The sequence below is a fragment of the Dipodomys merriami genome, unplaced genomic scaffold, assembly GCF_024711535.1.
Source record: "Dipodomys merriami isolate MVZ:Mamm:240054 unplaced genomic scaffold, mDipMer1.0.p SCAF_15, whole genome shotgun sequence".
Classification (NCBI taxonomy): Eukaryota; Metazoa; Chordata; class Mammalia; order Rodentia; family Heteromyidae; genus Dipodomys; species Dipodomys merriami.
In genome coordinates, this window is record NW_027202826.1 from 27,869,848 (window position 1) to 27,889,328 (window position 19,481).

Sequence of the window (19,481 nt, forward strand, 5' to 3'; positions counted from 1 at the left end):
AACGGCTCTTCTGTTTTCAATTTCTCGTTTTTCCATTTAAATAAATTTGAGTGTATGTGACACATTGGTTATAGAAAATATTTGTGACTTGACACATTTTTTTTCAGTCTCAAGAAACTGCATACATAATACAGTTCACATGATATCAAATGAGTCCTTTAGTAAAAGTTGTATCTTCATTGTAACTTAAATATCTTATAATAGCTTATTGTGAGGATATATATAGATATACAAACATTCCTAAATATATAACAATATTAATACCAAAATTTATGAATTCTGGAATATTTTCTGGCTCTTATATTCTACAATTACCGATTCTGAATTTAATTATTATTTTATTCATTTTAATTTTAAATGTTTATTTGGTATATTTGTACTAACAACTTCCTAGGAGTATACTATGATGCTTTTCAAAATTGAATTCTGAAGCCAAACACTAGTGGCTTAGGGATATAATCCTAGGTACTCAGGAGGCAAGAAAACAGGATTCTGGTTTTAAGACCATGGGACTCTTATCTGCAGTTAACCACCAAAAATCTGGAAGTGGAGCTGTGACTCAAATGGTACAGCTGCAGCCTTGAGCAAAAATATAAAGGGAGAGTAGACGAGGTTCTGAGTTCAAACCCCAGAATCAGCACAAAAATAAATAAATAAAGTCATTAACACGTGTATGTTATGTATATATTCACACACTTTTCTTATTTCTTCAATATGATATCATTCTGCAAAGAGCAGCTCCATTTCCTAATTCTAATTGTACCACAAATCAACTGGCACATAGTTTTACATTTTTATACTTACCAAGTCCTTAGCCAGCACTTAGAATCATTATGTTGACCAAATTATATTATAGATGGTATGGTTTGTTTATATTCATTCTTTACAAAAAAACAACCAGTGATATCCAAACATCAACAAATAATATGTTGTATATTTTAAAGTGTTCATACAGTACCAAAAAATACAGTTTAACATTTTAAAAACCTCTTATTTTATCTAAAGAAAAGAATGGCTAGAGCTTGTGTTTGTTAATGAATTCTTCATATGTCAGTTTGTCAGAAAACTTTATCAATTTAGGTGCATTGTTATTTTTATCTTACCAGATATTATGGATGTCTCCTATATAATCATGTGCAACCAAAAAGAATGATTCATGAATCAATGATTCAATGAATCAATGTTTCATCAGTTGTATAAATATTTGTGAGTCACTAACTGCAATTATCAGACATCATGGTTTTCCTTCATAAAATTCAATGTGTTTGGAATGTCTTTTCATATTCATAACAATTACACCTCTATTTCTTTGTCTATTTATCCTCTGTGTTAAACAGAAAGATCAAGCACCCACTAGAAAAATAAAACAATCAGAATATGAAGTTTACTATAAACACAAAATGGTTGGGGGAGCTACTGAATAAGAATGAGAATGAAACAAGATTTATTGTAGCTGTTTTAAAACCTATGTCATTGAAAACTCCTTTGCTGTATACTCTGGAGCAAGGAGCCTCATGCTCAATAAACATATGCTGGGTAAATTCTTGAAGGTGGAGCCAGAGCAGCATGGAACCTGACACATTTGGTAAAAAAAAAATAAAAAAATAAAAAAAGATAGCTTTGAAGAGAGAGGAACAGAACATGGTAAACAGTCTGATTCATGGTAATTTCTCATTAATGATGTGGCTAGTTCTTTCCTTAGTAGGGGACATCTGATCTGCTTTTTGCAGCTTATTGATCGGGAGGGTCGATGCAACCTGATGCATAAAGAAAGAAGCAAGTGGAGGCAGAATTTCCCAGCTAACTGCTAGTAAGCAGATAGCTCACATTTGATGGAACCCAGCTGAATGGCTCCGCATGATGCTGAATTCTTAGTAAAAGCAGACCTAAACCTAACAATTCTCTCTCTTACCAGTAGTTACAGTGTTAGTGAAAAATAACTTGTACTTAAAAAAAAAAAGACATGCTGGAGACAGTAAATATACAAGGTAAAAATCACTCATGTACATGAAAACCTGGCAATTGGCTCTTACAAGGAAGTGGCTCTGTGTTTGTCCCTCTTCTCATGCGATGCTAAGCATTTTACTCAGCACTCATGTTCATGCAACATGCAAGTTAACAACTTAACTTATTAGCTTAGAGAACACACTCCCACTAAAACAACATCCTTGATGCAAAATCTTCAAAACAATCAAGTAAACAAAAAGCTTGAAGAAACAACAAAAAAGATAAGCACTAAAATCCATAAGAAGAAACATGCAAACATATTATTGAAGAGAATAATACCATTGGCTAAAGGAATGATATGGAAGAGTTACCTGCCACAGTGGATCTTTCTGCTCAGGGAAGAGCTCGAAGTACTTGTAGGCTAGTTGCACTGGGGGCAGAGTTTGCAGTTTCAGGTTGGTCCAACTGTGCACAAAGTTAGCCAAGTTCACAAAGGTGTATAACCCTAGGCGGTCATTTCCATAGTTAGATAAATGAGTCATGAAAATACTGATCTGAAAGACAAATAAAAATGACCTCATCATATAATAGACTTAGACTCAAAAGTGACAATTGCAGCTCCAAGAAGTACCTTACTGAACTTAAGACTTGCGGGGAGATAAAATTAATTAACATTTTAGACAGAGCACCATGCATTTGACTTTTGTACGAATATACCACTTAAGTTTAACATTGAAGATATGGCATTCTCTCATTGCTCAAAGTAAGGCATCATATTCAATGTAAGTTTTATTTATTTTTTCTTATTGTGAAACTGATATCAAATACCCAAATCTACTCATTTCTAGACTAGTAAGGAGCCCGTTAGATTGGTTATAAAACAAAACATTTTTTACTGATCATTTTGGATGCAGATAAAATAAAAGTTAAAATGGAATGAGTTTGCTGTGAATTTGTGTCTTTGTGGCCTAATGGTGATTTTGTTTTGTTTTGCAATGAAGTAAAATATATTGGGAAATATTTGAGGAGATTTATGTGTTTAAGCTGTTAAAAGAAAATGATATATACATGTATCTAAATATCATACCACTCCACTAATGTGTATCATTTTTATATTTTGATGGACCCACTGAAAATTAATTTAATTAAAAAACTCTCAACCTTTGCACATATATTTATAGCAACTTTTCAGACTGCATATTAACTCTAAAAAGCTGTGACATTTCAGTGTTGTTCTTTTTGACACCAAAGACTAAGGAAAATAAAAAACTAGATTATTCAACCAATAATTTGAATGTTATTAAAGGCAAGCTCCAGCACACAGGCTATGAGTCACTGAAGCAGGAACTTAAAATACTAAACAAAGGAGAAATTGCATAAAATTCATCTAAATTACAGGGACTGCTTATGCCATCTCATAGAAAGAGACTTCATCATTTTCTAAAAGCATTTTTGATTTGTTCCTAGCCCTCAGATTGTTTTTAAATGTGTTTTAGAAATTCCTTTTGTTCTGTCTGTATGCATATCTAAACACTTAACTGAAGTATTATAGTGAACTAATTTCTTAACTGTGTTATTAAAGTAACATTACTAGTTGTTAATAATACTAAGGTAAATATCTGAAATTGAAGAGTAAAACATTTTAGAGTAAAAGTCAAAGTGGCTCATGGCCAATATTTTCTGTGGACGCTCACTTTCTCATTTGGGATTATATGATGTGATACGGTTACTTGGGTTATTTGGAAGGAAAAAATAAATCTTTTATGGTATTCTTGTTATCAATGTTCATTTCTTACAAAAATAACTACAGCAAAGGTTATCCTGCAAGCCTTCTCTGCTCAAAATAGAATATGTCATCGTGTAACAGTAAATGCCCCAAACAGAGGTCTTTTATCTTAAAAAAAAAAAGTATTATCTTGCACCAGAATGTAATAAACAATACCCAGTCACAGAATTATTAAAGACAGAAGTGTCATTGTTTGAATACCCTTATTTGGGGGTAAAAATATCTTTCTGTTTGGCTAACCTGCTTAAAAGGATCCTTTGAGAAAAGTATAACAAAATAACAAAGTTATTCCTCAAACATTGTTAAAATTGAAAAGGAGATGTTGAGAACTTGCTTATTGTCCTTAGTGCCCCTAAATTATAAAAAGAATTCTTAAAAATTATATAGTACTACTACACTACAGCAGGCATGGTTCTAAGCCAGTCCTTCACAAATACAATCAAACCTCGTGATGCTTTTACAAGGTAGGTACTTTGACTGACCCTTTGCAGATGAAGAAATTAGGTCCAATTGGCTCCATATAGGAATTCAACCCTGGGAGATCAGATTCTCAAATCCAATTTCCAATAGTCCTGCTGCCTTCCCCTGGTCAACACTATATATTGAATAGTATGTCTATCATTATTTTCCATTTGCCTTTTTTGAAAAAAAAAAGATAACATATTTATTTAGGAGTGAGTGAAGAAGCTATAGAAGTAGCATCATGTCAACTTGAAGCTTTTTCTTTTTTCTTTGAAATAGAAATGCAAAGGGATTTGTTTTGCAATCTTAAATGCAAACTCTTAAGGCAGTGAGAGTTTGAAATGACTACATCCCACCAAGGGAATGAAAACTTATTTTTGAAGGTAATCGCAATGGTCACATCTTTTGTCCAATCCCTACTCCCCTAGTGTTATAATCAAAGATATATATTCTTAAGGTAAAAAAATGCAATGGCTATTTAAAAGGATATTCTTTACATAGCATGTCTAGGTAGAAATTCGAATGAATTCCTCCCATGTTAGTTGGCACAGTAAATTTACTTGCAATTCATGTAGGATCATTTAAACAAGCTCAGGGCTTCTATGTCCTTGCTTTGTACATTGGCCAATCCTTCACTCTTAAGCTCTTTTATTTCAAATAGGAAGTGTCCTCTCTGCAGGACTTAATTACAGACTTTCTAGAACATACCACAGTATCAGTAGTTGACAGCCATCTAATTGCAATTTTTGTCCCGAGAACTTCTTTTATAATCACCACAAAATAATATGCATTTGATGCCAATAAGTATGCATTTATCTCATGTCGCTACTGTAATTAAGAAATAAGACAGTGTAAGTAGTATGCTTCAGGATAATTATAGTTTCCCAGGACTCAAATTATTCTGAAAAAACCTGACTGAAGCCTGAGTGCCTGGAAAAAATACAACAATGTCCTAGAAATCTACCAACTGCCCTCTAGCCTTGTTATTTAAAGATAGAATCTTAAGGCAATTCTAAGCACCTCAAGTCTGATACAATTATAAGTAAATATCCACTTTGGGAGTACTTTGAAGATTATTTTTATATCACAGACAAATCGACATGTTCACTTCATTAGGTTATTAATATAATGATTATAAGATTTGTGAAGGGCTGGGAAGGTGGCTTAGGGGTAGAGTGCTTGCCTACCATGCATGAGGCCCTGGGTTCGATTCCTCAGCACCACATAAGCAGAAAAAGCTGGAAGTGAAACTGTGGCTCAAGTGGTAGAGCACTAGCCTTGAGCTGAAGAGCTGAGGGACAGCGCCCAGGCCCAGAGTTCAGGCCCCATGACTGATTTAAAATAAATAAATAAATAAATAAAAGATTTGTGAAGCAGACCAGTTGAAGTATCACATCCAAGATTTCCTCAGGAGAATTTTCTTTTAAGAAAGACATACCCAAAGAAACATAGGCCCCATGGTTTCCCTTATTTGCAGTAACTAGTGCATGTCTAGAATAATCTTATCAGACAAGCATAAAAGGTCAAAAACTATGTACATATGACCATATAAGGGAGAAGATCTTCACTAGCCATACAACAGACAAGGGTCTCATATATAAAATATACCTGGAATTCAAAAAATTAAGTCCCCAACAACAAATCCTCAAAGAAACAACTGCCCAATAAATAAGTGGGCTAAAGACTCACAGAGAAACTTCTCTGAAGAGGAAAGAAGGATGGCCAATAGACACATGAAGAAATGCTCAACCTCCCTAGCCATAAAAGAAATGCAAATCAAAACAGCATTGACATACCACCTCACCCCAGTTAGAATAGCTATAATCAAGAACTCTAATAACAACAAATCCTGGAGGGGAGGGATATGGACAGAAGGGAACCTTACTCATTGTTGGTGGGAGTGTAAACTTGTTCAACCACTTTGGAAACTAGTATGGAGATTCCTCAAAAGACTCCACATAGAGCTCCCCAATGACCCAGCAATCCCACTTTTGGGCATGTACCAAAATGATCACAAACAAGACCACACTAAAACTACCAGCACAACAATGTTTATTGCAGCATTATTTACCATAGCTGAGATATGGAGCCAATACAATTGGCCCTTAGTAGATGAATGGATCAAGAAAAGGTGGTATATATACACAATGGAATTCTATGCCTCCATCAGAAAGAATGACATTGCCCCATTTGTTAGGAAATGGAAAGACTTGGAAAAAATTATATTAAATGAAATAAGCCAGGCCCAAAGAAACATAGATCCCATGGTTTCCCTTATTTGCAATAACTAGTATATGTCTGAGACAAGCAGAAAAGGTCAGATAAGTTGATATTAGGCGAAATGAACCCCAAGATAAGGACTCAAATGTTTTTTTCTTTCTTGCTGTTGTGTCTTACATATTTATAAGATATTTCTTTGTTGCTTTGTATGTCCCTCCCTCACGGTACAACCCCTGCTTTCACTGTATTTGATGTTGGTATAATTTGTGGAGGGGAAGGGAAAAAATTGTTTAAACAGGGATACAGGTGGACATTTACAACAGTGAGATGTACAAGATGCTCTGTCAAAAACGAACTTTACAATGTGGGTCGGGGGGAGATAGGAAGGGATGGTAAGGGGAAACAACAAAGGAGGAGGCAACAATGCTTGATAAAAAATGTACTCATTACCTTGCTCTTGTAATTGTAACCCCTCAGTATGGTATTTTCACAATAAAAAAAAAGATGATGCTAAGAGAAATGAACCCCAAGATAAGGACTCAAGAGGTTTTTTTTTTTTTCTGTGTCCCTGTTGTTTTTAAAGTATTATGTGATTTTTTTGGTTATTTCTTTTGTATGTTCTTCCCCCATGGTATAACTCCTGTTTATACTGTATTGAATTCTGGTGCCCTGCATCTTGTATATACGTTTTTTTAATTTGGGGAGGGGAAGGGATATAACAAAATGCTGAAATAAGGATACAGGATGACCCATTGTAACAATGAGATGTACAAGACAGTATGTTGAAAACAAACTACGATTTCCGGGCGGAGGGTGCGTGGAGGGAGGATTTGGGGAAGTGAGGAGGGAAAGAATAGTAGGGGAAAGCAATGGAGGACTTAAGAAAGTTCCATAGGAAATGGACTCATTACCTTACTCATGTAACTTAAACCCTCTGTACAATGTATTTACAATTAAAAATATTTTTGAAAAGGGAAAAAAAAAAGAAAAGAAAGACATATAGTGTTAGACCAATAAAGGGAGAGGAGGGGAAGAGAATGCAGTCCAGAATTCATTGTGTATTGTACAAAATTAAGAGTTGTGAGGGAGAAGTGGGTGGGGAGGGATGAGTAAGAACATGGAAAGTCGTGATACTGATCAAGATGTATTATATTCATAGACTGCTTTGTTAAATGGCAACTCCTTTGTATAATTAGATGATGATGATGATGATGATGATGATGATGATGATGATGATGATGATGATGATGATGATGATGATGTACAGAGGTATAAAACAATGCAGGGCAGTAGAGAACCTCGTCTTTGAAAGAAAGCAGTCTGTGGACGTGTGGCTCTCAGGAGGGGCAAGCAGCTGCATTGAGTTTCTCTTTGCATAGAAGAAACATAAGCAAGTGTGCCCTGGCCACAAAGTCACAGTCAGCGTTGTGTCAGACAGTCTGTGCTCATGCTTTACTGGTTAGAAACAAATTAGTGCTGGTGTATGGTCAATTGACTGCACTTTATGAAAAAAAACAACAACAATTTTGCAAGCACAGCTTAACCATGCATATCTGGATGACTAAAAGCCCCTTTTGTGCAGACAGAGCATTTTAGTTCAGTATTTCTGGGCAAATAGCTTGCTTAAAAATAACAAACAAAAAACTTTGGGGAGTGTATGGAAAACAAGGTAAATGAAGAACATGGTTTGAAGCCTACCAAAAGGAAATCAAAGGATCTTCAGAATCGGATAATAGCAAATAATTTTTCTGACGCTTACAATATATTGCTTCTATTCCTTGTTTGACAGTCCTCTGATTTCCAGACCCCCTTTATTTACTTAGTTTGATTTGTATTTTGTTTATTATAGACTATATTTTTGGGTAGTGTTACCAAAATTATCACTGGGCCACATAGGTGCAAATTGTTTAGATGTGCAAGTCACTGTGCTAGCAGCTTAGAGACAGGCTTTGATTCAGATAAACAGTTATCTTTCATATGGCAAAGACAGACAAGGATATTTTGTTCAATGGATCACTTTAGCAATGTGATAGCAAGTGCAGAAATCTGTGTTCCAGTTGCAACAGATCTTCCACAGAAACATGGAAGTCTGGCCTCTAACATCTAGCCTGCTTTGATCACCTTTGCCTTGGCTTTGATGCTTTCCTGTGTGTAACCATACTCAAGTCTTAAGACCTTCAACTCCATTAGAATCCAACATAAACCAAGCTTAAATTCTTCCCTTTGTCTGTTTTAAAAATATTCATAGGCACTCTCCTCATCTAGCAATTAATTAGAAACCAAGTTTTTCCTTAATCTGATTGCTAGATAGTCTGTAATACCTCAAATTTGTGAAGCTCTTCTCCATCTCATGGATCAATTTAATGTGTATGCTTATAGTGTAAGGGTAATGGAGTTTTTAAATGATGGTACACCCCTGTAATCCTGACCGTTAGTGAGGCTCAGGCAGAGGACCATGTGTTGGAGGTTAGCTTCAAAAAAAATGTTTGAAAGATTTTAACTATGATCATGTATAAATCTGCATATTAGGGAAGTGGGTAAAAATAATTAAATACTATGAGCAGTCCTTACCTGGAGGCAAAGTTACTGTCATGGTGACAAATGGAATATTAGTGAGTTAACTGAGTTGCAATTGCACAATTAAATTTTTTTCCTCTTCATCACTGGAGTTTATTGTGTAGCTCACATTTGGCTTTAAATTCACAACTTCCTCCCTCAGCCTCCTCAGTGCTAGAATCCCAGCAACCGTACCCGGTTCTAATTAATTATTCTTGGCAGTGTTTTGTTTTACCTCTGCTATAAATGACTAAGATCAAAACACATAAGAAAAAGGGGGGAGGGGAGCAAAAGATAGCAACCTGGTTTTATCTTAATGAACCATCAGTACTGTGGGTTGAGTTTAAATATTGTTGCTGACAATACCCAAACAGTTTCCTCACATTTTACTATGACTGTCACAATGAGATTTGGAATGACAAGGCTGTGAATCACAATAGCCAGAATATTTCATAGCATCCTAATCTGCACTGTCAAATCACTTTGTAGAGAATATGCTTTTAGTTAAAATACACTCCTAAAATATTTAGTTGTGTCTTACACTGAATTTTAAAAAATCATTTACAAAGTGTCCATGGATAAAAGCACCATAGCATGTACAGAGAGCTGCATAGCTGTGGGGAACAGAGATAAATAAAGTGGTTCTATGGCAGTGTCTACCGGCTTCCTATCACAGCACACAAATTCTCCACAGAAGCAGCAAACACAAGCAGTCGGTTTCCATTTCTTGCCTCTGTGGCCGTGACAGCCTACCATTCCCCTCTTCACAATGAGTCTATTGTGTTCAAAAATATGTCCATTAGCTTGTTAAATTATTGAGTAGGCTTTTAGTTCTCATAAAAATGTGAAGATAGATTGGACTACAAGGGAAGTACTTCTGAGAGTTCAACTAACAGACCTTGTCGTTGAATTTGTGTTTTTCATATAAAAGTGAATTTAGGTCTTTCTTTTATTCTGCATATAGACCTCAACCACACAAGAGATATTACGAGAGTTAGGATTATACTTAATATTACTAATTTGTGTGCAGACATACTTCATCTAAACACATAAGACCCAACTGTTGGCCAATAATTGTAGTCAACCAACCTATACATTTAGTTTGGGTCAACTAATATCTTGATCAATTCCCACTTTGACTTAATGCAAAGTAAATAAAATTTGTTTAATAATAATGACTGCATACTTTTGCTCCATCTAAACATTAAAAATAACTATTGAGATTTTATTTTCTCAAAAAAATGGAAACACATGTTAGAATGGTTTGTTAATAGTTGAGTTGTTCTTCGCACATGTTGGAAAATTTTTTTTAAATGTTAATTGAATTAATAAAACATTACTAGGGCTTGAAATCAGGGCCTCCTACTCTTGCTCAGCTTTTTTTCCTCAAGGCTAGCGCTATATGGTTTGAACCAGGCTTCCACTTGAGAATTAAATAGGTTTGTATAACTGTGCTGGCTTTGAACCATGATTTCCAGATCTTAACCTATTGAGTAGTTAGGATTATAGACTCATGCCTATCCAGATACAAAGTAGGTCCATGTACACTTTCCTTGTATTTCTTGAATTGCTTCAATGAGATACCTTCTCATTCTAATACTAGAGAATCCATGGGCTTACATATCTGTGAAAGATTACAGATGTGATTCTAGCCAATCCAGCACTCAAAAAAGTCAACAAGTGTATACTGCAAAATGGTTTAAGAAGTTTGATCTTGTGTTAATTATTTTAATCCCCAAATAAAACAGAAAAAAGAACAGGTACAGTTATTCCACAATCAGTTTTTCTTTCATGTATCATGATTTTACATGAAACTTTTGAGTGAAAAGTTTAAGTTTCCTTCCTTTTTCTGCCTTCTCTCCTATGATTTTAATTATCTCATAGATTTGTAACAGTATTAACTTGCAATTAACAATATGTTGCTCGTGAAATTTTTCTTAACACAGTTGATATGAGTACATTTGCATATTTAAACTTTAAAAATTAGTGGAAATGAAAGCTGACATTTCAACGTGTAAATCTCTATGTAGATTTAGTAGTGTAAGCAGGTAGACCAGCTGACCATTGACATGAGACCTTCCAATAAATATTGAAAAAAAATCTTCTATTTAAGACTCCTTTTACAGTACTTAAAAGAGAGAATAATCCTAGCTACTCATACTGTACTTAAAAGAGAGATTGTCATCCTAGCTGCTTAGGAGGCTGAGATCTGAGGATCAATGTTCAAAGTCAGCCTGGGCAGAAAAGTTTTTGAGACTATTTATAATTCACTACCAAAAAAGCCCAGAAGTGGAGATGTGGCTTAAGTGATTGAATAATAGTTTTGAGCAAAAAAGCTCAGGGACAGCATCCAGGACCTGATTTCAAGCCTTGGATTTGGGAGAGGGGAGAGATAGAGACACAGAGAGAGAGAGAGACAGAGACAGAAACAGACAGACAGAAATAGAAACAAAGACAGACAGAGACAGAGAAACAGAGATTACAGTTTTCCCTGAGTGAAATAGTAATACCTGTGTTATCAACATAGAAATTAACTCCAAACTTCCATTCTCAAATCACCACATTTTAGAGATTTATACAGATTTTCTAAGATGAATTCTTCTAAGAGTTATTGTTAGAAAGGTAAAGAAGAGAAACAGAAAGAAAATGACAAAGGAGAAGAAGGGAAGAAGAAAGGAAGGAAAGAAGGCATAGGGAGAGATTGAGGAAGGAAAGAAGGAAGGAGAAAAGATGGAAAGAAAGAAGGAAGGGAAAATTGGGAGGGGAAAAGGAAGAAAATAGCAAAGAAATCTTCACTATCAAATCTTCTCTGTAGGCCAGATGGGCAGGAGAAATATAGTCTACTAAAAGTGGTTTTGTGTATGCCTTTAAATCTCCACTCAGAGCAAATTTCAGTATTGATCTTCTTACTCAGGATATTTCTCTAACCAGAGGGGCTTTTGAGCTGCATGAGACTTTCAGTGTGGTTTCATATAAGATGTGTAAAACCACAAGTATTCATAATTAATTACCATTCCCCATTTATGTTTGAACATCCTATAACCTTGACTATTAAAGAAATCTTTTCTTTGCCAGCAGGAAAACTAAGCCTTTTCTTTAATTTAGGAGTATATCTAATGAAGAAAAAAATAAAGAAAACATATAATATTATAATATACATTAGTATACTATAAAATGTTATAATCAAATGTTACATTATGATGTAGATGTATTATATTATAATCTAAACATAATATAATATACATTTAAAATCAAGAGACTGTTTAAAATATCTAACACATGTTAATTTATTGCATAAGTCAATTCATTTTTCAAAAAATGACTGTGGGCTACGGTAATAAATTATATGGTTTAAGTTTGCAAAACCAGGGAAATACAAGCATAAGATGTGGAACAGAATGCATAGGCCTAAGGATTGGTTCATGATTAACATATCAATTAATTCATCTGAATCTCAAGCTTCTTCACTGTGAAGTGAAAACCATAACAGTTTATGAATTCTTTGTGATGCGTGAATGTGTTGAGGTATGTAAAACATAAGTAAAAAGAACTGCAAGAAATCACCATCCTTAAGAACATCCAATTGAGTTTGGAATACAATGAATTTTTTCCACATCTATGTTTTTTTACATCTAGGGCCTTAGATACTTGCAGTAAATTATATCAGGAAAATAGATGAAAAAATCCAGAAATAAATAATAACTAAGCTTTAAATAACTTTCCTTAAAATGTATTGCTGTCATTCTGCTTTATTAGTAGTTAATTTCGAGTTCTAGTTATTTCCATTAATTTCTAATCACTTAGTTACTGTTGCTAATCTATGATGGAGCCATCTTTAGAAATTAAGTTATATCATCATATGTATATATGGGAAACAACACTGTATAGACAGGGTGTAGCACTATCTGAAGTCTTTAGGTATTGTAGTTAAGGTAGCAAATATGATTTAATTTCTTAGAATTATATTCCATATGCAACAACTTTTATAAGCAAGTCAGTGTTTCTTATTTCCTGAAATCATCTGACAAGTAATATAACTTCCAGCTAAACCAGAAAATATTAGATCATCTATGTCAGAGTTAATGTGACCAAGTTCAATTCTGAACACATGGAACTTTCTTGTAGTCTTGTTGCTTATGAATATATTCAAATTTTGTCAGTGAAACTACTTACTGGTGGCTGAATTTTTTAAAAAATCAAAAAAAGAGGACATTGTTTATTGGAATCCTTTGTTTTATTCATTTAGTTAGTTATTGTTAGATATTGAAGTCAGGGTCTGGGCACTGTCCTTTAGCTTTTCTGCTCAGAGCTGGTGCTCTTCCATTTGAGCCAACAGCTCTACTTCTCGCTTTTTACTGTGTTAAGTGGAGACAAGAATCTTCAGGTTAGTCTGACTGGGTTGATTGAAGTCTGCCTGAATCAAACTGTGATCCTCAGATTTCAGCCTCCTGAGTAGCTAGGATTATAAGCATGAGCCATCAGAACCTATCCCTTTCATTTTAAAAGGCTCATTTTAAGAGTTTCATTTTTAATATATTTTATTGTTATTGTAAATGTGATATACAGAGGGGTTAGTTACATAAGTCAGGTAAAGAACACATTTCTTGAACAATGCACTCTTTCCCTCCCTCCCTCCAAGTTTTTCCTTCCCATCCCCACCCACAAGTTGTATAGTTCATTTTCAACACATAGTGTCTAATGAGCATCACTACTGCATTTGTTCACCCTTTGTCCCTCCATTTCTACACCTCCCCTTACCTTCCCAAAGACAAACTTACAAATAAGACAAAAAATGCAACCACCAAAAAAAAAGAAGCAACAAAGGAAAGAAAAAACACCACTTGTTTCCATTTGTTGGAGTTTATTTAGATAAATATTATTTTATATGACCATATGCACATAGCTATTGAGCCTTTGTGATCCTCTCATGAATATCCTCCTTTGGTCTCACTCTGTGTATGTATAGAGACCTATATAATTTATCCTTTCTCTCAGTGTCTCTCTTTCTTTCTTTCTTTCTTTCTTTCTTTCTTTCTTTCTTTCTTTCTTTCTTTCTTTCTTTCCTTCTTTTTCTTTCTTTCTTTCTTTCTTTCTTTCTTTCTTTCTTTCTTTCTTTCTTTCTTTCTTTCTTTCTTTCTTTCTTTCTCATTCCCTTCCTTCCTTCCTTCCTTTTTCCTTCCTTTCTTCCTTCCTTCCTTTCTTTTTCTGTCTTTTTAAAATCCATCCAGTGTGATTATTTGTTCAACCCCCAGACATATAGCCACCTAATATTTGATAAAGGAGCCAAAACCATAGGTTGGAAGAAAGACAACCTCTTCACCAAATGATGCTAGCAAAATTGGCTGTCGGATGTGCAGAAAACCGAAGCTATATACCTATATATCTCCTATGTATATTCTAAATGGACCAAATACCTCAGTGTAATACCAGATTCCATGAAAATATTACAGGCAGGGGTAAGGGAATCAATTGCTAGGGCGCCTAGCATTAGGTGAAACTTCCTAAGATTCAAAATCACGACAAATCAAAGAAAGACTAGATAAATGGGATTGCATCAAACTGAAGAGTCTCATTTTAAAGAGCTCAAAAAGTAGATTGGAAAAGCAGACACTACGGAAGGGTAGCGCAGTGAGTTGCCTTCCTTTACTTCATCCCACGTGTCCTGGATGAGTCAGCTCCATGCCCAGCTCCCCAGGCCTTTCCCCTCTGCTTCCAAGCTATTCACCAGCAGACATATTATGCATTTGTTTTGTTATGTATTAATTCCTAATTTTTACTCCCATGTTAGAATATAGGAGCTCTTCTGCTATTGTCCACTGATGTATCTTCAATGCTTGGTAAATTGCGGGCCGTATCAAAGGTGTGCAATGAATATTTATTGGATGAATAAATGTAGCCTTGGTAACATAGACTTCTTTGCCAGTAGAAAATGTGGAATGATTTAATTGCTTTATAATTGTTCCCTAGATTCTAAAGGCATGAGGGAAACAAAATAAAACATTCTATCCTACAATCCTGAAAACAGCTGGCAGTTAATAGAATAAGATGAATTGCTAAATTACTTTTTATTTAAAATTTGTGTGTGCCATTTCCATGATTAGACTAAATTCAACAGAAGTTCCGGTCTGCATCTGATCATTTACCAGAGTCCCAGTTTTTCAGTCACAATATTTGGTTAGTGAATTATTAAACAAATCAGAACTGTTTTGATTTGACACCGACCAGCATGTAAACACCAATCTTTCTGAATAGAGAAGTTGGGCAGTGACTTTGTCAAAGCAGTAGTAAATAGGGCAGCTGTTCTAACTGAGAACAGAAGGCTCCTGATATATTGCGGGGAGCAAGAGCTCTGCTTTCCATTTTTCTTGTACATTAATAGAGGCAAAGTCATTAAAAAGCAATACAGGTTTGCAAATGTCTCTCTATTGCATATATTTGTATTTTGTCTCTCTTTAGTAGGCAAGGCAGAACTGATATTTTTAAGATGTTTTGGAAATTTCCTTTCAGAATACTTGGTTATGAACAAAGAGCTCCCAGTTTTCCACAATGAGAGATAAGCAAAGTTATTTTCTATTTGAGCTTGTTAGGACTGCATATTTAATAAGATAACATTCTCTTTTCAATGTCACAATGATGTCACATAAAAGTCACTGAAGAAGCTGAGAGTTAGTGGCTCACACCAGTAATCCTAGCTACTGAGGAGGCTGAGATCTGAGGCTTGTGGTTTGAGGCCAGCTAGGGCAGGAAAGTTCATACAAACTACTCAGAAAAAGCTGGAAGTGGTGTTGTGGCTCAAGTAGTACAGTGCTGGCCTTCAGTAAAAAGAAGATCAGGAGCAGCACCCAGATCTTGAGTTCAAGTCCCAGGACCAGCTAAAAATAAAAAAAGAAGTCACTGAAAAGCAAATCCCTAAGCCCAGGAATAATAACAATAATAACTCCTTCAATCACTGAATGGAGCAAATATGTCCATTATCAATCTGTGTGAGCTCTTCTAACAGTCTCAAATAATGTGCAAGTGTCTTTGGTGGAAAAAAGCATCTATCTTAATTTATTCAAAAATCAACCAACAACAAATATTTATTAAATACTTACCATGGGCTTAACAGTCTATTATAAATTGTAGATATAATTGTGAATAAATTATGCATGGTTGTTGCATAAAAGAGATTTTAAGGTCAAAAGCAGAGGATGCACAAAATGAAACAGCACATTATAATTAAACAGGAAATATAAAGCCCATCATCTTCAATACCACTAGGGTTCTGGGACCTGGGCTAAGATTGTCAGAAAGCCAGTCCCTTACTGGACTTGGGATCTGAAGGGGAGACAGAAGAACGTCAGATGCCAGAATGGGGTGTAGAAAGGATGGATGAATGAGGTTCTTATTATGTGACAGAGGGTCGGCTTTAGATGAAAGACAATTGATCATAAGGTATCCTAGAAAGTAAAAGTTACAAAATGTGGTCCTCCCTGCAACAAAATTGGGTAGCATGAGATAAAAAGACTAACTCATACAGAATTTGCACATGCTTGAGGGCTTGACATGCAATCCTAAGAGCAAGGAGGAATCAGCAAAGGATTTTAGTAGGGAAAGAAATATAGCTGGATCTACAGATTAAACGTAAATACATCTTGCCTGTCTTCCAAGGTAAAGGGAGGGCTGGATGTTTGGAGTCATTCATCAATCCAGCTGCTACTTTAGGCACTTGACCAGAAGGTCATGACTATCTGAACTCTTTAAATGTGAAAGGAGAATTGAACAAATTCAAAACATGTTGAATTATTGAATCTCCAATAGTCTGTGTTTGACTAGATGTCAAGAGTGACAAAATAAATGAAGATCAAAGATGATGATCCCCAAGGTTTTGGCTTAGGTAACTGGATGGATATTAGAACAACTTTACTTAAATTAAACTCTAATCTATATGCATTACTATAACTTTGTACTAGTTAAAAGTCAACTGTAGGTATGGACAGGAGTAGATAGTTGAAGTCTAGAAATGAGGACCTGTCAAACCAAATGGAAATTCTTCATCATTACCACAGGACAGATTTAAAAAATTGCCTATCAATGTGTCATCTGTAAGTTAGTAACATTTTTCATATTTTAAAATATATTTTATTACTATTGTAGTCCACTGATTTTATGACAACATGTTGGCCTTATTATACAAATGTTTACTCATTGAAGTGCAGATTTTAAAGTATTAGAAATAATTGAAAAGGCTTGGACATGTTCTGAACTATGGAGAAGTCACATGTCTTCTACCTGCTCAAATCTCAAAGGAGTCTTCTGAGAAGTGACAGCAATAGAGAGGGATCTGCCATGTGTTCTTTATAGAGAAAAGAAAAATGTTTCTGGCATTATGGTGCAAATCCAGCCAAGTGCCAGGGGCTCACATCTATAACTGTATGTAATCTTAGCTACTTTGGAGGCTGAAATTTGAGGATCACAGCTCAAGTACAGACTGGGTAGACAAACTAGAGAAACTCCTATCTCCAATTAACCAGCAAAAAAAAAAAAGAAGGAAAGAAGGAAAGAAAGAGAGAAAGAGAAAGAGAGAGAGAGGGAAGGAAGGAAGGAAAGAAAGAATGAAGAAAGAAAGAAAGGAGAAAGAAAACAATAGAAGTGGAACTGTGGCTCACGTAGTAGTGCACTAGCCTTGAGGAAAAAATCCTCAACAAGAGTATAAGGCCTGGTACCAGCACATCAAAAAGCAAGCACAAGCAGAAGAAACATAAGAAAATATTAAAACAACCAAACATACTAATAATGTAGTAAATATCAAAAAAGTTTGACATATGTGTACGAATTCAGGAGGGAATATAAGCAGAAGAAAAAAATAATTACTAATAGTTGAACATTTTTCTATAGTTAATGATAAGTCCTGTATCACAGATCTAGAAAGCTGAGAGAAAACCATGTGGGAGAAATACTAAACAAACATGCAGAAACAAACAATATGCAGGAATCCAGAGAAACACAATGCCATACCTATAGACACACAAACATTTAGAGGTTCAAGCCAGTCACAGCAGCTCAAGCTTATAATCATAACTACTTAGGAGGCAGAGAATAGAGGATGGCTGTTTGAGGCCTGCCAAGCATAAAGGAAGGCCCCCAAACTGTTTCACCTAATGGCTGGGTGTGATGGTGTAAAACTATTAGCTGAAGTAACTTGGGTAAGCACCACCTGTTCCTCTTGAATGTGAATGTAAACGCAATAACTGTCTCCTCTACTTTTCCTTGATGAAATCTATTTTCTTCCACTAATTTCTGTCTCCTGGGATTTTGAGAGTTGCATGAAGTATCAATCAGAGATTTCTATGACAACCTGATTCGATTTGAAACCAACCATATTTTGTGATAAAATCAAGAGAGTAGTTTCACACTGCATATATAAAGTATGTAAATGTAAAATTATTTTTCTGTGTTTCACCAGCTATCCTGTACCCCTCTGACATTTTTCTACTCTCTCTTCACTGATATAAACAGGGATGACTCCTCCTCCTTCTTCTCCTTCTCCTCCTTTTCTTCTTCTTCTTCTTCTTCTTCTTCTTCTTCTTCTTCTTCTTCTTCTTCTTCTTCTTCTTCTTCTTCTTCTTCTTCTTCTTCTTCTTCTTCTTCTTCTTCTCCTTCTTCTCCTTCTTCTCCTCCTCCTCCTCCTCCTCCTCCTCCTCCTCCTCCTCCTCCTCCTCCTCCTCCTCCTCCTCCTCCTCCTCCTCCTCCTCCTCCTCCTCCTCTCTTCCTCCTCTCTCTTCCACCATCTCCTCTCTCCTTCTCCTCCTCCTCCTCCTCCTCCTCCTCATCCTCCTCCTCCTCCTCCTCCTCCTCTCTTCCTCTGTCTTCCACCATCTCCTCCTCCTCCTCTGCTTCTTCTTCCTTCTTTCTTTCTTCTTTCTCTTCTTCCACCTCCTCCTCTTTCTTCTTCTTGTCTTGATCTTATGATTGCACTAGAAGAATGTTCTATCATTTCCAAACTGTCAAAATCTTATCATAGATGAAAAAGCTATATTTTACAGGATGAATAGCATTGTAAATAAAAACATTCCTGTCAAGTACCCCTTTCTCAATACCCAAAGAGCTTTTGTGAAAGTAGTTCTTTGAGATTCAAGTGTTTAACATGCATCAGAGCCTGACAAGTTACCATTACGTTACAGATTTGAGTCTGCTATTACTGATGAAGGATAGTTCATTCCTTGGATAGATATATTAGAACATTTTGGACCTAGTAACTCAACCAACAGCTGCAAGAACACAAAAGGATTGCTGAAAGCCAGATTTTATGTTGACAGAGCACTAATTTTAATAATGACAAATTGTCTCAGGATCGGATGCTTTCATATTCATGACCCTTCTGCTCCTGAGGAATTTTTTATGCCTAAATTGTGTGCCTAGTATTATTTTTCCCTCTGCTTTAGTTTGGAATCATTATAAATATCTTATATTTTCATTTCAGCATATTTAAAATTGACATTAAGGCTTTTCTTAGTAGATTTTCTTCAGT

At 35.3% G+C, this 19,481-nt stretch overlaps 1 protein-coding gene across 1 annotated transcript in view; it reads right to left on the reverse strand.

The window, feature by feature from the left end:
• The window catches only part of Ndst4 (N-deacetylase and N-sulfotransferase 4), a 273,499-nt gene that overhangs the window by 32,840 nt on the left and 221,178 nt on the right, over positions 1 to 19,481 (reverse strand). Inside the window, exon 7 of the mRNA XM_070022041.1 lies at positions 2,319 to 2,501. Coding sequence (XP_069878142.1) covers positions 2,319 to 2,501 — 183 coding nt within the window. The remainder of the gene's footprint in view (positions 1 to 2,318; positions 2,502 to 19,481) is intronic.